At 40.4% G+C, this 19,152-nt stretch overlaps 2 protein-coding genes across 2 annotated transcripts; one reads left to right on the top strand and one right to left on the bottom strand.

The window, feature by feature from the left end:
• Positions 1-1,302: 1,302 nt before the first annotated feature.
• On the top strand, positions 1,303-10,794 carry larp6a (La ribonucleoprotein 6, translational regulator a). The gene is made up of 3 exons (XM_088413493.1): positions 1,303-1,988; positions 7,731-7,929; positions 9,105-10,794. Exons 1-3 carry the CDS (start codon positions 1,303-1,305, stop codon positions 10,203-10,205), a joined length of 1,986 nt encoding a protein of 661 aa, XP_088269619.1. The 3' UTR covers positions 10,206-10,794.
• Positions 10,795-14,829: 4,035 nt separating this feature from the next.
• On the bottom strand, positions 14,830-19,065 carry tm2d3 (TM2 domain containing 3). Its single transcript, XM_088412187.1, has 6 exons — positions 18,926-19,065; positions 18,626-18,727; positions 17,290-17,453; positions 17,016-17,190; positions 16,438-16,513; positions 14,830-16,113 (listed from the first exon to the last, which is right to left on the bottom strand). Exons 1-6 carry the CDS (start codon positions 19,023-19,025, stop codon positions 15,948-15,950), a joined length of 783 nt encoding a protein of 260 aa, XP_088268313.1. The 5' UTR covers positions 19,026-19,065; the 3' UTR covers positions 14,830-15,947.
• Positions 19,066-19,152: the final 87 nt, after the last annotated feature.

Below are 19,152 nucleotides of genomic sequence, written 5' to 3'. Positions count from 1 at the left end.
GGAAAAGAAGATAAATTGAAATAAAATCTGTGGTTGCGTGTAACCAGCTTAACTCATTCAATGCCAGGAAGGTATTTTTACATGTTTTTAGGAATCCAGACTTTCAATCCCACATACTTATATATCGATTTAATAGTATTAAGTATTTGGAAATTAATGTCCTTAATGTTCTTAGGTATTGATTTGATATCTAAGTATCTAGAACTTATTTTACGGACTCTTAAAAAAACGTGAAAATGCGTCACTGGCATTTAATGAGTTAAACCGGAGATTTGCTTCATCGCGCTACTCTTTTTCCCGACAGAGATACTGGTGACGTCAAAGGCGGAGGTTCTATCTGATTGGACACATCAGTGGCGGAAAATCTTTCTGATTGGACAGAATTTGGCGATACTACTGCCGCCTAGTGACTTGGCATGCTGGTAAGTGAATAAAATACCACTGGGCTGGATTTCTATAGACGGGATTTCTTTAAAGGCACAATGTGTAAGATTTAACAGTTTTTCATTACGGACAGCAGGAGGTGCTGCATTTACCATTGTCCGTAGCTATAACAAACATGGCAGCTTCCGGAGAAGCCCCACACCCCTGTAAAATAATTTAATGATAACTAGACCTCGGATTATATTTAGAAAATACTCTTGGTTCTTAAGAGCAAATTTGTTAGCAAGTTTTTCAAATTTCTAATCATTTATTTTATTCATTTTTAATGGAAAAGGGTCTAAAAATCTTACAGTTTCCTTTTAAATAAAAAACAACGAGGGCAAGACTTTGTGGATTTAAATAAGGAGGTTAAATGTAGAAAAGGCCTAAATTTTCCTTGAATGTTGTCACATTAAAATAAAATAAAGTTTTTAAGTTACCGTTTATAGGACGCACCCATTTGGCCTTCATTTGGGGGGGGGGGGGCGTCTCATATTTGGGGAATTACGGTAATTGGCGATTTTGATGATCTATAAAAAAATGTGTTAGTACACATTTATTTACTTCTTATCGAAAGTTGGGGATTTCAAATAAGTGTCTAAATATTACACATTGCCCCTTTAATGGTCGCGCTATGGTCGATCAGTCTTTCTTGAAGGTTCACTTGGTTGCGTGCCAGACAAGTCTGCAAACCTATTAACCAATTATCCACCCTCGAGTCTACCTGGCCCATTGTCACGGCGATTCCCCAATTAGGATTACAACACGTGAATTCGCTCTACTCCTTATTTAAAAGCGTATCGTGATTCGGACGCGTGTCCTCACAATATCATCCCTTTTAAGCACGACTTGGTATGAATATAATCCAATAAATAAAGTATGCACGCTCTGGTGAACGCCTTCATGCGTTGCCTCTCCCTCCTGCTGCCCCCCTCCTGGCTTTGTGTCAGCCTCTGCTCGTGGGCCAGTGAGTGCGAACAGACGGCGGCGCGGCCCAATCCCAGAGCTCGCTGTCGAGCCACAAAGCCGCTTACATATGAGGAAGTAGCTGCAGTAGCCGCGGCGGTGCACGGCGGTGGTGCTGCTGCCTCCTCCTCCGCCTCGTCCCTCAGCCAGTCGGCCTCTCCAGCTCCAGGCTGCGTCTCGCCGGCTCCGCAGGCCGCTCCGTCGGACGCTCGGATCTGGTTCGGGATCGTGCGGCAAGCCGTGGAGCGCGTCTTGGGAGCTCCGTGGGGCCTCCTCGGAGAGAGGAGTCGTCGATCGGCGTCGCGTCCTGCCCACCGCCTTGACTCCAGCTCGCCTTCCGGAGGCGCCTTCGCCGACTCGGGGGAGAACATGAGCGCGGCAGCGGGGATCCCCAACCCGAGCGCCGGCACCGGCCCGTGCTCCCCCGAAGAGGTCATCACCGTGGACCACCAGCCCTCGCAGGAGATGGGAACGGTGACCATCACGGTGGCTATCCAGGCGGCCGAGGACGAGGAGCCGGAGGAATTCTCGCCCGGGCATGTCGACTTTATCGGCGGCAGCTGCAGCGAGGATGAATTCGGCAGGCACGACAAGTCGAGGTGGGTCAGCGAACGCGCGCACGCACGCTTTTGCGAGCGGACACTTGAAAGTTGGTGTCAGGTAAAATACATAGATATTTTTAATCGGTCGTTTAAACGTTTTTAAATTTACATTTCGGTTCATCTTGTCAATAGTCAGCGGGGAGCTAGAAATGTGAATTAAAGCCAATTTAGTTTCACGTACACAGCCAATTCACAAGTTGTTACCTCAGGGCACTTTTTTCCTGGTAAACAGTTTATGAACCAACTGGTTCATCTCGTTTATTTATTTATTTTTAAATAAACAAACAAACAAACTGTAAGGGTGTGTTTGCTCGTTTGTTTGCAAGGGAAGGAACGTCTATCACATAAACAAATCTGTATATTTTAACATGCAGCATATCTAAAATGCAATTTTATTTTTTTTCATCTATGTTGAAAAACACTTCACATTTGGCATGCTGTGCACACATCATTTGGTGTTACTGCTACGTTAGAAAATTCAATATTTCATATTTATATGGGCAACAAATGATCTAAAATTCTCTCCATTTGAAGCAAGTTTCTCACACATTTAAAACAAATTCAAAAAGGCAATCGCCATTATCTATTTTGGGCATGCTAGGTGATGTCAGACATTCCTGATAACCATATAATTGAAAGTTTCTGCGACAAAAGCGATACACAATTCAAACAATTTGAGTCAAAAGTAAAATCATCCTTGTTTCCGTTGCAAAACTGACTTGGCCTAGACTGTGTGTGAGCGCCCATCTAATTCAAACAGTTGGGCCAGAAGTGGAACTTATTGCGACATAATTAGTGGTTTGAACAACTTTGTGCTCAGCAAAATATGGATGAAGTGACATATGTTGACATGAGTGTCACATTTGAGACTATGGATGAGTTGCATTTGGAGTTGCTTTTACACCAGAAAAGGACATGAATATTTTTATGATCCAGGTGTCCAAAATGGTGCTCGTGTATCCCCAATGACCTAAATAAACCTAAAAAAATAACCCAGCTGTGACAGCACATTGTGATTTTCTATAGAATGTTGTAAAAGTGATCATTTAAAACTGAGAAACTTTTCGTCTAATCCTGAACATGATGGGTATCTTTTTTTTTAGGGGTGTCCAAACTTAGTGCTCAAGAGTTGCTTTTCTGCATGTTTTTGAAGTTTCTGTTCTCCAGCACGCCTGATTCAAATAATCAGACGATCATGATCATTTGAATCAGGTGTCTTAAGGATGGCACTATCAAAAACATGCAAGATAGCTGCCCTTGAGGACCGGATTTTGACAACCCTAATGTTGATTACTATCATTATTAAAGAATATTTGAGCAAAAAGTTATTTCAGACACTGGTAGCCCTTCACTTTAGCCAAGAAGTAGCGCTCACTTTAAAAAAAAAAATGCATGCATGGAGGAAAAAAATACTGAAGGCAGTGTTTATCAAATGGGGGTACACGAAGGCAATTAAGGGGTTGTGTGAGATTATAACGGGTATAATCGAATCGAACGATAGAAAACATGGTTTCTTTTCAACTTAAGAGTAAATTAATTGGAACATGAAGCATGAACATGAAGTTGTGTCCGGGTGACTTTTGCAAAATCACCATTGAAATTTGGTCGAGAACCAGTGACATGAAGCGATTTTGAATATGCAACATAAGTTGAAGTTTGCTTCCCTTTTAAGAGACCCATTAAAAAGATTTTATTTTTCACTCCAAAATGTGACGATGACCGTGTAACTTTTTGCAACAAAAGTGTTCGCTCAGTACAACACGTCAAAAGCGACAATACGTCGGCAATAATAAGCCTTTTGTTTCCGATCCAACCACACCGAGCACTTTGACCGCTCTTCTTCTCCGAGTCTGCGCGTGCGAGCGGCCATCTGCCTCGACCAGTTGGACGGACAGAATGCACTTAAGAACACCAGTATGAAATGCAGTGCTCTATCTCTATCAATAGAGCCACTGCTAATGATAGCAACTGAGAGTTTTCATTTCTCCGCCCATTATTTCAATAGCAACGAGGTAAAAAAAAAAAAAAAAAATGCAGATTTCCGGTAAAACCGCATTCTCAAGCAACCAATGGAATGAATGGCCTTTTGCATCAGGCAATGGAAGCGTGTAATATTCTCTCTTGGACCGGCCGAAATTCTCTCAGAAGGACCGGCCGAGCCGGACTGGCCAGAAGGGCCATCGGGCGCTGGAGGGATATAAAGGATGAGACCTTCACCTCAATCTCAACCTCCACGCCTCCCTTGCGTCACCGCCTGCTATTTTTAGCTCACCTCTTGAGAAGTTCTTACCTGGACTGTCTGAGCACAAAGCGTAGCCACGCCCTGATGGCTTTGTGGCACACAAAGCGTTTCGCGCGGCGGCACCTTGTGTTGTCACGTTGGCCGGCTTTATAGCAGGTGCCAGGAGACTAGATGATTGGTAGCTCCCGTCTGGATGATTACTGGTTTATATCCTGCAACAGAGAGTTTGCAGGGGGCGGGGAAAAAAAGCCCTGCTGCTCACAGTGGAAAAAACACCAAACGTATCCCTATTTAATTTGGATTTTGAACGGTAAATGCACTATAAATCATTGGTTCTCAAATGGGGGTACAAGAGATTAGAACATTTTCAAAAAGTATTTTCCATGCAAAAAATATTTAAAAAATATATATAAATAAATTATGTAAAAATTTCAAGAAAATATACAAAGAGTTTTATCATCTGTATGCTCTTCCAATTTACTATCTTAGAATCCCAGTCTACCCCGTATTGGAATGGTTTGACCCAAACTATCATTATGTCACCAAGCATTCTGTCAATCGCTAACATTTGATTTAAAATGCGGTTCGATGTCTCTTTTTGAGAACAGATCTGGACTATGATGCCAAAGGATACTACTGGTTGATAAAAATTTGTAAACACACAAATCTTCATTTACACAAGTCTTTTTTTTCCATTTTTTCGATTTCTAAATAGGCCGAGAGATCGTTATAAAAATGGAGTTTCTTAAATCTTAGTACTACATTTTTTATGATTTAAAAATGCTTCGTGCTTCGTACTTGCCTAAAAAAATAGTACCTAAAAAATTAGTGCATAAAAAAATAAATCAATTAAAAATCATGGGGGACTTCAAGGAAAAAAACAATTGAGAGCCACTGCCATAAATTATGATTCCAAAACAATTTAATATTATTTCTGACTCAATTTTCATTTTCCTTAAAATGTGGTTGGACTGCAACACTATTTTGGTAGTGTTGATTTTGCGAAATGTTTTATTTAAAAAAAAAAACGATGTATTTGTTTGTTTGTTATTTGTTTATTTTTCAAATTTACCACAGAAAATTACCCAATACTTTAAAAAAAAACAAAAAAATGCGGTAGCTAGTTTTGTTCATCATGTCTGGAAATAAGCAAAAATTATGATCGTGGTTTTCCAAAGTAAATGTTTTCAAATGTCTTTTTCCGATTCGACGTACCACCAATCGGTCAGCTTTCCGTGAGGACTAAAGAATTCTGTGAACATTTTATATAAAGAAGCTAAAATTTTGAGCACGTTACAATTTCAGGTCCCTAGATGATTTCTTGATTATCAAATATCAATCAATTAATTTGGTAACTTATCAGTTGTCGATTAGTCGTTGCAACAACGCGATGTTGGACCTCTGTTGTTTGCTAGCATGAGCTTCATAATAGTGGTTGGCTTCAATCTCGTGGCCGAAATTATTTTTCTTTTGGTTGTAGACAGTTCCTCGCAAATTTTAGCTAGTTACAGCAGATCTCGATCCCTAACCTCCACGAATAGTTGATTTCTCACTTCAACGTACTTCCTTGACACCAATTATTACTCTCCAATGGCTTTGGCGCCATCCTATGGCAATTCAGGGCATTTCAGAAGGCGTATAAAAACTGCATCGGTTACATTAAGAGGAAATAGCTGTTGCTAGGTTCCACAGGAAAAAAAAAAGCAAATAGGTGAATTTGTGAGAAGTGCGGGGGTTTGCTTAACTGTTTTCCATTTCCATTATTTCCCATGGGAGACTGCGGAATGCACAAGGTTCGACATTGCCCATTCCACAGTATTATTCTCAGTTTTGGATTCACGCTGGCATCCTCTCGTCCAAGAGGCTCGCGCGACTCCCTTTTCAAGCTGAGGGCTTATGCCAGCTGTGCGGTCAGCTTGTTAGAACGCTGAGGGAGGGAGAGAGGGAGACGATGGGAGGTGGGGATGAAGTGAGGATGCGGAGGAAGGCGATGAGTCATCCCAACAAAAATTCATTCAGGCCCCTCTCACTTCTCATCCGCTTGTTTGTAGCAAACCGCGTTGAAATTCCCGTAGAGGGAGGGGGGTGAAGCAGCATATTCTCCGAGGGAAGATTTCGGACTGTGCGCTACTCAGATGGCTCCGAGACCTGTGACTGTCTGTCTCGACCCCCCCACCCCCCACACTCCCACTCCTTGGCGTCCACGCAAGAGAAAACAATTCTGCCAGTGACTAGTAAGCTGATTGTTGAATGTAATATGTAGTAAGGAGAGATTGTATGAGTGGGAGAGCCCTCTTCCCACGCAAACGTGATATGATCCAGTACGCCCAACAATCATAACCGTCCGTTTCAGTAGAACACAATCCACACCATTCTTTCCATCTGGTAAAATGTGAAATAATGGAAAGAAACCTGTAACAAGTTTTAGTATTTGTGCAGGGTGTTTGAAGTTGTTTGAACATATCTAACTTTCATAGAAAAAAGAGAAATGAAAAAAAAAATGTGCGGACATATTTAAAAAAAACTTGGAATACACAGATTGTCATATGACAAATAAAAGATCATGAACAAAAGGGAAACATATGCAACTATTAGAAAACAGAAAAAATACACTACAAAACTATCAGGTTAAAAGACAAAACATATTTCAACAAAGATGAAAATACTGTCTAGACACCTCCACTCTTTTATTGATTAAAAACTATATGGAAAAGGATGCATAAAAAAATTCTGAAAAACTTCATGGAAAGGACTACAAAATCGACTTATATGAAAATGGGGGATGATACACAAATACAAGAGTGATACCGCAAAACAAACAAGAACAAAACAGAACTGATAAAGTAAACAAAAACATTATTGAAACAGCTGTATTGGGGAAAAATATGCACACATTAGTGAACAAAACATAAAGTAATAGAAAACATGAAATAAATACCATAATGTTAGTAGAAAAGATAACGGAACAATACAAAAATATTTCAGTAAAAATACAAAAATGACTTTTGATTTGATGTGCTTGATAGACTCCTGCAGAGTTACAGAAAAATATCAACTAAAAGAAAATCCAAAATGGCAATTACACAAAACACAATTCTTTTTTGGGGAAAAAAAAATGGATTCATACAATAATGGTGCCGGGATTCAAACAAGAACCTCATGACTGTGAGGCAGAAGTGCTATACACTGTTCTGCCTATATCAATTCAGTATAGTATATAGTATATATATAGTATATAGTATAGTATATTAACTACTTGTTAGGCTGAAGGATTTTTCAAAGATTTTTTTTTCCAATTGTTTAGTCTACTACCACCAAATCCAATTGGACTTCTGGTGAGATGTTTGTTCATCACTTTTAAATTAAGTCTCATTACTCCCACCTACAGGACTGGAGTTGAACAGCAATAAAGCCAAACGACTCAACTGAACATTGACAGGGACTTTTCTGGCTTTTTTTTTTTCGAACAATGACACGATTATATGGTCTGAATACAGTGGTGCCGGGACCAGCGGCGGGGAGCTGGAGGAGGAGAGCTGGCAGCCCCCTGACCCAGAGCTCATCCAGAAGCTGGTGACCCAGATCGAGTATTACCTGTCAGACGAAAATCTGGAGCATGACGCCTTCTTGCTCAAACATGTGCGACGTAACAAGCTGGGCTTCGTCAGTGTCAAGTTGTTGACCTCATTCAAAAAGGTAACTGGCTGTCGTAGAAAAAAACCCACGCACACACACATAGCAAAAAAAAAAGATATTTTACTTAAAAAATGACAACTGTACTGGGGAAATAGCAATAAATGATAAAATAAGCAAATGTGAATAAGGGTTAGACTTTGTTCCTTTAGTGCTTTCCTGCTTAGTTCTCCCTTGCCTAGACGTATTCTGGACGAACAAACTTTTTTTTCAATTTAAGAGCAAATTAATTGGAAAATGAAGCACCTCATTGCTAAGTTGTTTTATAGTGACTGCTTTGCAAAACTTCGTATGAATTTATTTTGTTATGTTTTACACAAAAGTCCATTGTGATTAGTGACAGAATTTTCTGGCAGATAAACCAAAGCAGATGATTGTTACATGATCTTCTGGAGATGATGACTAAAATATGCCCAGAGATACCACTACAATGTCTGCCATCTAGTGCTGAATGTTGATATAACAACCTAAAACTACATTCGATGCATATTCGTTTTGGCACTTGCAAACTGGCATATCTGGATTTTATTGTATTTTTTTTGGCAATAATTTGCCCCCCCCCCCCTCACATTTTTCCCAATTTACAAACCATAGTTAAGAGAAAACCTTTTTGATGTTAACCTGTATATTTTGAAGATTTCTTTTGAGAGGCAAAAGAAAAAAAAATCTTATTTAATCAACGGGCTATAAAGAATGTGGCTTCCAGCTATCCATCTTTGTCATAAAAGCCAGACAAACACTCAGGAACAGAATTTTTTTTTTTCTCCCCCAGAGCTATTATCGCTCTTAGCAACAACAAAATAAGAACACACTGAAGATATATTTAATGACTGCACTCCTGCAAAACTATCATTTTGATTCATATTCTATTTATTTAAAATAAACCAATCAGAGCAGCACTCCCAATTTTGTTGTAATGCCTGCTGACAATGTTAGCGGATTCTATGTTATTCCAATACAAATATTTTCTAATAAGTATTGATATATGTATTTTCTAAAAAAACATTTTTTAAAAAGTAAAAAGAATTGAATTGAGGGCATGGAAAAAATATAAAAGGAGACACTGACAATAGTATCTTGTTTGGATTCAACAGGACAAAAGTGCGCTGGGATATTTTCATGAAAGCAGAATAGATTTGATTCCCAAAGTCTCAGCACGCAACGCCTTGTTTTTGCAGGTGAAACACCTGACCCGCGACTGGAGAACGACGGCTTTCGCCCTGAGACAGTCCGACCTCCTGGAGCTCAACGAGGAGGGCCGGAAGGTGCGGCGCAAGTCGGCCGTGCCCGTCTTCGCCAGCGAGTCGCTGCCCAGCCGCATGCTTCTTCTGAGCGAGCTTCAGCGCTGGCCCGAACTGGCCCGGCTGACCGAGAACGGAGGCGGAGGGGGCGAGATCGGCGGCGGCGCTCAGCAGGAGCAGCTGATGAAACTGCTGCTCAAAGCCTTCGGGACATACGGCGCCATCGCGTCGGTCCGCGTCCTTAAACCCGGTAAGGACCTGCCGGCCGACTTGAAGCGCCTGAGCGGCCGTTACGGCCAGCTGGGCACCGAGGAGTGCGCCATCGTGGAGTTCGAAGAAGTGGAGGCGGCCGTCAAAGCCAACGAGGCGGTGGGCGGCGAGGACGACGGCGGCGGCTCGCCGGGCCTGAAGGTGGTCCTGATCGGCACCAAGCCCCCCAAAAAGAAAGTCCAGAAGGAGCGCGCCGGCGAGGACGCGCCCCCCACGGGGATGCGCAAAAGCCGCTCGCTCAACAGCCGGGTGCGCGAGCTCCAATACCACGCCGACGACTCGGCCTGCAGCTCCTCGGACACGGAGAGCACGCCCACCTCGCCCCGGCCGGCCCGCAAGTCGCAGTCCTGCAACAAGCTCAGCCCCACGGCGGCGGGCGTGGCCTTCCAGAACAATCACCTGTCGCCCCGCAACAGTCCCTGGTCCAGCCCCCGCGCCAGCCCCTGCGCCCAACGCAAAACCCCCCACTCCCACAAATCGCCCTTAGCCAGCCAGGGCCGGCTCAGCCCGGAGCCCGGGCGCCGCTGGGCCGACTACTCGTCCGACAGCAGCCTGACGCCGTCGGGCAGCCCGTGGGTGCAGCGGCGCAAGCAGGTGGCCTCGCAGGAGAGCAGCCCGGTGGGGAGCCCCATGCTGGGCCGCAAGATCCAGAACGCCGACGGCCTTCCGCCGGGCGTCACCAGGCTCCCGCGGGGCCCCGACGGAACCCGCGGCTTCCACTGCGGGGCGCTGGCCGAGAGGGCCAAGAGCGCCGCCACCCAGACTTGACCTGTGAAAAGCATCCTGCTCGTTCCAAACCTCCAGCGGCCCCCCTCGCCTCTTTTTTTTGTTGTTGTTTTTTTTGTGCGTCGCGTTCTATTTTCACGTAACTTTTCGTGTCGACTTGGACGCACTTGTGCTAGGCGAATGGAAATTTGAGTGGATTTAATTTGTCGCTTCAAGAGAACTTCACCTACGGCCATCTTAAAATGTCAAAGGAGCCCCCCCCCCCCCCCCTTTTTAAATTCTTCTGACTAAATGTGTGCGATGGAGATCACCTTATGCCTTTTTTTTTCGTGGTCCTTCCGTTGCATTATTTGTGCTATGAGGATGAACACTTTATTTTGCTTTTCATTTAATATCTGCTTTTGGCACTGGATGGATCTCCTTGAGTCTGTATATTTGTTCAGCAAATAGCTGCGTTTATTTATAATCTTTTTTTTACTTTTTTAAACAAAGTATTTCTCCTTGGCATGTGAGGAGTGAGGGCAGGGGATGCTCAGGTCAGGCAAGACGAGATGCTGTTATGTTCTACAACTGAGCTGGGGGTGTTTGTACAGTGCAAATCCTATTGTGCAAATAAAACACTCAAACTGCACTTACGCTTTTGTCAGCAAGCATTTTTACTGTCATCATGGCTCTCCTGTGGAAATAATGACAGGTGGCATGAAAAGCACATAAGTGTTGGATTATTTTTTCTCTTTATTTTGCTTTAGACCTGTTTCAACCTCTCTAGATGGAGGGAAAAAAAGAAAATCTAATCTTATCACTCATACCTCATACCACTGAATGCTTTCACTCTAATGGACTGCTGAAAACGTTTGGCATTTAAATATATATATATATATATATATATATATATATATATATATATATATATATAATGTACAGTATATTCATTTGAAGGATAAGAATTCTTGTCACAACCGAAGTATTTTACATGGTGAAAATTCTCGTTCATGGCACTCAAAGAGTTACCATTAACAAAAGAAAATAGCCATCTAAATCAACTTTCAACAATTGTTAACTACTTTTTTTAACAACATTTATGCAGGTTACAGGTTAATCTAAAACCGAAAAAAAAGCCAAGGACACTGTAAAATTTAGACTTTTTCATTCAAAATGTATAAATTAAATGATTATAAATTTCAAATACTTACAAAAAAATGTGTTTGAAACGAGCAAACATTTGTTTTTAATATAATTGTTGATCCAGTTATCATTCATAATATTTCATGGGGGGTGGCACTCCTCTGGAGTTCGCCATGTCTGTTATACAGCCGGAATGTGTAGTGCTGCATTTACCGTAATGCCCCTAAAGCTCTCACAGGCGCATGTGAAAAATTACACATACTCCCATTAAATTGCCTGAAATTAGAAAAAAAAAAGTCATCCTATTATTGCAATTATACTTAACGTCTTTCCATACTTAGAAATAAATATAAGCTTTATTCAAGCTGGTGCATGATGTGCTGTTGTGTATTTGCAAGCTTCATTGAGCTAAAAAAATGGAAATATGCTTGAAACCATATGAAAATAAACTAGAATGAAGTGATTTCAAAATTTTGCTTTTCAGAAGTCCAGACCACGCATGATAATCTCACAGATGTCAAGTTAATAACCCCATAATGTAATGCGCCAAGTCATACTTCAATTAGCGCCAATGTGTGGGAAAACAAAAAGAAAAAAAAAAAAGTCTAAGGACTCAGGACAGCGATGGCGGCTTTTTATAGATTACATTTTCCACAGCTTCAGGTAGACTCCGAACGCACCATGGCAACGGCGGTACGCACACAGCGGGATGCCATTTGACGATAACGGAACATGTAGGAGTGATGATCTGGTGGACTTTGGGCTTCGCCTAAGTCAGTCACAATAACAAATTTTGCATCAATAACGATAGTTATGGATGTGGCTTATGTAAAACGTGAATGAATTCGCTTTTCTTGTCTTTCCTACCTAAAAAGATAAAGAAATCATCTGTTTTTGGGACAAACACCATTAACCCATGATTATAATAACATTCTCATTAGAAACTGCTGTATGTAATTGCTCGGCCATGATTAAATGGGATTATCGTGATTATGAGGGATAATAGTGGAACATTACGCCCCCCCTCCACTTCTCATCCTCCGATCGACTATTATATGTAATTTGCCGCTTTGCTCTGAGCCAAATTAGGCTCATTTACCCACTCTAATTGATGTATATATTTTTAAAGACTTGTTTCAATGATATTGACAAGTAGGGCTCGCTCTCTTTTGAAACCGATTGCTGTCTGCGGCGGTGTTGAATAAAGATGGGGTTTCAAACACATTTCCTAAAATGTAAATTACATGAAAAATGTCAAAAGTTGATCAAAAAAAAAAAAAAACTTATTTCCTAGAGCTGTGGTGATAGGCTTACAAACTGTATGGTAAGCGATTATAATTGACTTCCAGAATCATGGAGAAAGTCAGTGGAGCTGCATTTGTTTGACTATCTTACTGTTTTAAAATGACTTAAGAACATTTTAAGAATAATTGCGACTTGGAAAGAACAACTGACGATTCCATGATATGAATGCGTATTCATCTCCCGGGATTGAAAAGCTTTCACCCTTGTGCACACACTTTGCAATACACATTGCATTTTTCCCGTTTTTTAAATGCTTCTAAAGGCGTAAAAATTAAAGTTAATTATCATTTATTTTTCCTTCAACCACTCAAATTGTTAAGTGGCATCAGTTTTATCCATACATATGAAGGTTAAATGTAATAACACCTACAAAAAATTGAAAAATGATACAGTGTGTCTTTGTAGCCTGTGACACTTTAAAACATACCCATTAACTGGTCTCTACTGCCACCTACTGTCTTGAGGTGAAACACAAGTCAACAAAAAATGTTCTGTTTGCTGACATAATTTAACCGCCTCAACGAATGTTGCAAAAATCGCAAGAAAATCAATGTAATTAATCCTATTTATATGAATCTCAAGAATTTTAATCATAATGGTTTTATATGGGACATTATTTGGATAATGGTTATTTTGTTGAATGCAAAATCTAACACATCCAACTGTAATCTCATAGAAGTGTCAGAATCGTTGCATTTTGACATTTTAAATGTTTTAATCATCTACAGGACGTTTCAGCTACCTAGTGTGTTTTTTTTCCCCTATATATTCTTTTGTATCGTAAAAAAACTAAGGAGATTTTATTGTCTAGTGTTCTTTTTTTTAACTATTGGCAAATGTAAAAAAAAAATGTGTTCTACTTTACAATAAAGATGTTCTTTTATCTTTAGTAAAATATAGTATTGATGTTTCACGTCCCCATAAGAAAAGTTCAAGGCAACTTGTATCTTATTTGAGATATATTTTTTTCAATTCTACTGCAATAATCAGCAATTTGCCATTTTTTAAGCTTTTGCTGTTATGCACAGCTAAGCTTCTGTAAATTACTCAAATTGGATCTTTTTACTTATATACATTAGCCTTTATATTACTTATTTAATTCTTGTTTAATGTTAAAATTTACTGTTAGCACTTGGTGGGGATTTTTGTTTTTTTTTTAAAGTCATTATTAATTATGTCCTAGCATTATGCTAGCACCCAAAGCACACTAACACAGAGGTTTCCAAATTATGGCCCTGAGACCATTTGCAGCCCACAACATATGCTAGAAATACATTTTGAAATGGCCCACAAAAAAAAAAAAAAATATATATATATATATATAAATTTTAATCAAAGGTTTTGATAATAAAGCCAAGAAGTATGTTTAAAAAAAATCCTAATTTACCTCATGTTCAACAAAAAGCCTTGACACGTTTTTTTTTGTTTATTTTTTAAATAAAAACATTACTTAGACCCCGTAATTGCTCGTTCGCTTGATTGTTACTATGTTTAATATGTTAAATGGTTATATCACAGGCTCACAATGCAGCAGCATGCATGCCAACAACCACTTGGCTAATATTGTTCCATGAGAAATACATCTCCAAGTGCTTCAGTCCTGTTTGGGCCAACAACTGCCTAAAGTTAACGGAGTGGCTTGTCTTTGGCCCGGGACCAGCACAGCTATGAGCTGGAACAGCAAGAATCAGGGTGGAGTGAACTTACTGTGGCCTGAACACTGTGGCCAATGGGAGGATTTTTTTTTTTTTTTTGACACCCTCCTCCCTACTTGTTACGCAACGTGGTTTCTAATGACAAGAGGTTTTTTGGAGGACGTGTTGTTTTGTTTTGAACGTGCCAGACGCTGTGTCGTAATTTACAATGACCTCAGCTAAAAATACTACTCAGGACAAAGAAGAACAAAATGTTCAACTTCTTCGATGAACATGTGTGTCCTGTGTGCGCTTCCAAATGAAACTATTTTGTTGTGGGACAAACTCTATTAGATCGTGTAACAATTTATTCCTGGCTCGTCTGCCGGAAAATTGTGTCAATAACAATACGCATATGTGTAAAACTTAAAACAAAGGGATACGATGTAAAGGAGCCTCTAGAAAAACATTCTGCAATAAGTTGCTTCATATTCCAATGAATTTTCTCTTCATTTGAAAAGAAATACTGACTGGATTAACATAAAACTTTGTTGCATTGCTGAATTTTCTTAAAATGATTCCAGGAATCCATTTACACAAAACAGATTTCATAAGTTTTATTTACACAACTTAAAAAGAAAATATTTACAGCATTCAACAACAAATAAATACACATGAACATTCATTGCACACGTTTGCTGTGTGAGGGGATTGGCGCTTACTTGTGATGTCACTTCCTGTCAAATCATATGATCCTATCAGTTGCCTATGAGCAACATAGAAAGTGTGACACATTTGTAGTAGTATGCACAAACACGCGGTATGGCCACGTTGCACCAAAGTGATGACAAGTCTAGTTTGGACCCAAAATATGCGTCTCCCCAGGAAATCACTGGCTTGACTTGACACCCTTTATTTGTGTCGATGTCTTTAATACAGATGAGCGGCACAGAGCCTTTTAGTTGTGGCTTGGACATCGATCAGGGCTCTAATAATACCTCTGAAAATGTAACAGTACTGGGTCAACCCCCAAATTTGTCATTGGTGTGACCTAAAAATAATTTAGAGGAAATACCAGTAGTGTGAAAGTGGATAGTTGTTTAAAAAAAACAATCGAGCCATCCTTGGGTTCATTTTCCTAATTATGGCCTGAATTTTTGTTACAGCTTTGATACTAACTCCCAAGCCAGAAAAATGTTTTTACAGGCAGTGTGAAAAAGTCCTAAAATGATCCAGCATAAATGACTAACGGGTAAAGGGTTAAAGTTCTTACATTTGTGACTCATTGTACTCCCCTGCATGTCACCTGATGACGTCCCCACCGAATCTTCGGTTTTTTTCCGCTTTGCGTTCGATGAAAAACCAACCGATGGGAGTTGTGAGGTCCGAGACCATCTTGGCGGCTGCCTTCAGGGAGGCAGCTCCCGCTGGGATGTAATTGTCGGTTCCTGGTGGTGGTACAGCGCTCCATCTGCACGCTCGCACCAGAGGGGACTGATTGGGATTGAGCTGCCCCCGTGCGTGTGTATGGGTGTGTGCGCGCACACCCATACACACACTTATCTTCATCGTTGGGTGGAAGGCAGGAAAACACTTCCTGCGTGCTAGCAGATGGGAAAGCTGGGGCGGTGCTGTGAACGTAGTGCTGGGATATCATCGGTCCTTGGAGCACGAGCCGTGGCTCCGACATCCTCGCGGTTTTTTTTTCCATTTCTTTTTTTCAGATGTAAAGAGAACCGTCCGCCGGACCCACGTAACCCACGGCGATGAGAAGCACGTCTATCAAAGTCCAAATTCCCAGTCCTCCGAAGCTGAACAGCTTGCCCAGACCTTCTCTCCACTGGCCCAGGTAAAAGCGGTCTGCTCCAAAACCACCCAGCGTGATGCTAAACACATTTATTAAAAAAAATATATATATATTTAACTCTCTTTGTTGGTCCTTACTGATGTTTTTTTTTTAAGGCATATGCTATGCCGATCACATTATTTGGAAGTGTACATTAGATTTTAAAGTAACTTCTTTATCGGGTTCCTGGTTGCCTTGCGCACTAGTGATGTCAGTTTTAGTCCCGAGCATGTGGACAAATGTGCTTTTATAAGCACATGGAAAATTATAAGGTTATAATTATAGAAAAATATAAACTTTTGACTTCTAAAAATGTCTCAATAAATTTAGCATCCCTTTAAGTCTATTGTAAGGTTTGTTTTACCTGAGCGCCAATGCTGTGGACCACTTGTATCCTCCAGTCCAGTTGCAATACAAACGTTTTTGAAAACGCCTTTTACCTGCAAATAGACAAGTGTGAAAACAAATTACATAGGAGCCACCTCTCGTTACCTGTCAAGTTGATGACTTATTTTTGTGAACAGATCTCTATGATCCCAAAAGAGGACATTTTAAGTTGAGTATTTTTCTCTTGACAAATATTTATTCATAATTATTTCTTTTGGCAAACACATCTGGCACTTTGTCGATTATTATCCACAATTATTTCTTATTAAGGTCTGACAATTTATATAATTATTTTGTGGACAAATACTTATTAATAATTAAGATATATTTTTTTGATAACAGATCTCTTCTATGATCCAAAAAAGGACTCTATTTTATGTGGAACAATACCAATGAAGTTTGAAAAGTTCTAAAGTTTAACAAATCTGACGCGGATTGCATGTTTTGTTTTTGTTTTGTTACCTAAAAAAAGGTTTTGCATTGGTTAAGCGATACTTGGCTGAAAACATATTTCACAGGGGGTACATCAGTGAAAAAAGGTTGCGAACCACTGACCTAGACAGTGGACGTGTTCCAAGACGTCACAGGTGGCGTTGTAGCGCTGCCGGGGGCAGGCCACAGTCATGCAGCTGGTAGAGTTGGAGCATCGGTACAGCGAGGGGTCCAGCTGCCAGCAGAACTGACAGGTGATGGAAAGAGAGAAGTTGCTTTGCTGCTGGCCAAAGTCTCCCTGAACAAACCACGAAAAATAACATCAGCGACGAGATGCAAGAAGCACCACATTAAAGGATGATGACTCAACAGAAAGGAGGGGGGGGGGGAAACTCACAAGACAGTGAATGCCCTTTTTGGCTCTGCATGAGAAGGAGGCTGGTTTCCCGTAGGTGCAATTGTGGTGGTAATTGCAGTGCACGCAATCAGCGGGCAAGCGAATGCACAACCCCCCACTGGGACATTTGGAGAAGTAGCTCTCCTCGTTATCAGTGGGAGCGGCTGCAATTAAGGACAGGAACATAAAACGGAATAGAAGTTCAAATCTTCCGCTGCAGAAGTGCATAATAATATATTTAGTTGGCTTTTCACACGCAGGGGCATGGGGCCCACTCTATTGATTGTTACAAAATGCGTCAGTCTCACTACATGATTTATGGTGTGCTTAACTCATTCCATCCCAATTATATGCGTTTTAGGTTTTGTTTTGTTTTTTAAAGCAAGCATACATTCAATCCCAGGTACTTATGTTTTTCGTTTTTTTAAAAGGATTTTGCAAAAGGACAGTCTGAAAATGGCTAGTAGTAGGTAATCAATTACTTTGAGTAACTAAGTACAACAGTAATCAACTACTTAGTTAATTGGGTACTATAGTAAGATTTACTTTTGGCACTAAAGTACTGAAGTAATCGATTACCTTAGGTAACACTAATCAATTACTAATTAGGTGGCTGATTTAGTGGCAGCCATATTAAGACGTGAAAAAAATTAAAAAGTAGTTAGATGTCTGCACTTAAAACAAAAAAACTTAAAAACTGTCAAGGATTGAATGAGCTAAGACCAAATACAGAAAAAATAACATCAAGAAAAGTTATAGGTGTAGTTAGTCTTTTCGTAGCCATTTTCTTAGAAACAAAAATGTTACTTGCTCCAATTTCTAGATTTAATTTCAAGTATAAGTGAAAATACAGATGTCTTATAAAATTTACACGTAGAAGAGTGTTGTTAAACATATTAACAAGTCTGCAAAATTACATGTATGAAATCGATGAAATATCGTTTAGATACTTTAATTATAATTGTCCAAATCTTCATGATTTCAGGGTCAATAGTAAATATTCTCAGATTTCTGGTGAGCCACGAGAACAACAATGCTTATAAGTGTTTGTGTTCAATCAAAAGACATTTGCAAACATCCGCTTTCATTTTAAAAGGAATGATTAAAAAAAATGTGCCTATTCTTTGACATGTTGTAAACCAAACCACAAAATTTAAATAATCCCTAGAATGATCAATTATTAAAATTAAGACTTCCCACGAAAGAACTCTTAAATTGTATTTTCATTTTAATTGCAAATATTTTAAGACGCCACCTGTAAGTATGTACATTTGTTTTCAAAGTTGTGTGTTGTGCACATTTTGTAAAGCAAATTTCATATGAATGAAAACTTCACCCAAGGTTGCAGCTGGCACCACCGGGCTGGTAATGACCGGCCCGTGCTGAGCATCTCTGGTGTACGGAGGTTCCTGGCCGACGTGTGGGGAGCTCAAGTATCCTTGACAGGCAAACACAAACGCGGCTTCGTCACATGACCGGCTATTTGTAGTGAAACGTGCATTAAAACAGCAACTTAAAGTGACATTAAGCTAGCTGTGTTGTTAGCCTTAGCCGCTAGCTAAAGGCTAATGCTATTTGTGCGCGGCACCGTTAACGAGTATATTTTGAAATAGAGGAAGAATAAGGATGAAAGTACCTTTGACACACTGCAAAAATAGGTCCGTACACAAAAGGAGTACGATTCCGTAGCTTTTGAAGAACCGTCCCCGCTCATGTCGCCACTGTTGACAAGCCATTTGTAGCTCGTCTTCCTTGTTGCGTTCCTTTTTACTCGGTGGTTGCTTGCTTGCCGCGGTTGGTGAAATCAAGCGCATTACTGCCCCCTATGCTCGCATTTAGTGCAGGAGCAGACTCGTGATTTCT

The sequence above is a fragment of the Hippichthys cyanospilos genome, chromosome 4 (assembly GCF_059441005.1).
Source record: "Hippichthys cyanospilos isolate Australia breed blue-spotted pipefish chromosome 4, RoL_Hcya_1.0, whole genome shotgun sequence".
Taxonomy (NCBI): domain Eukaryota; kingdom Metazoa; phylum Chordata; class Actinopteri; order Syngnathiformes; family Syngnathidae; genus Hippichthys; species Hippichthys cyanospilos.
Note: the sequence above shows the minus strand (reverse complement) of the source record. Positions and strands in the feature narration are given on the sequence as shown.

Coding starts and splice junctions, on each gene's coding strand:
- larp6a (XM_088413493.1), top strand. CDS start 1,303: ATGCACGCTCTGGTGAACGCCTTCATGCGTTGCCTCTCCCTCCTGCTG. Junction 1,989..7,730: donor GGCAGGCACGACAAGTCGAG/GTGGGTCAGCGA, acceptor GTCTGAATACAG/TGGTGCCGGGACCAGCGGCG. Junction 7,930..9,104: donor TGTTGACCTCATTCAAAAAG/GTAACTGGCTGT, acceptor TTGTTTTTGCAG/GTGAAACACCTGACCCGCGA.
- tm2d3 (XM_088412187.1), bottom strand. CDS start 19,025: ATGGCTTGTCAACAGTGGCGACATGAGCGGGGACGGTTCTTCAAAAGC. Junction 16,514..17,015: donor GGAACACGTCCACTGTCTAG/GTCAGTGGTTCG, acceptor GTCTATTTGCAG/GTAAAAGGCGTTTTCAAAAA. Junction 16,114..16,437: donor TCCACAGCATTGGCGCTCAG/GTAAAACAAACC, acceptor AAATGTGTTTAG/CATCACGCTGGGTGGTTTTG.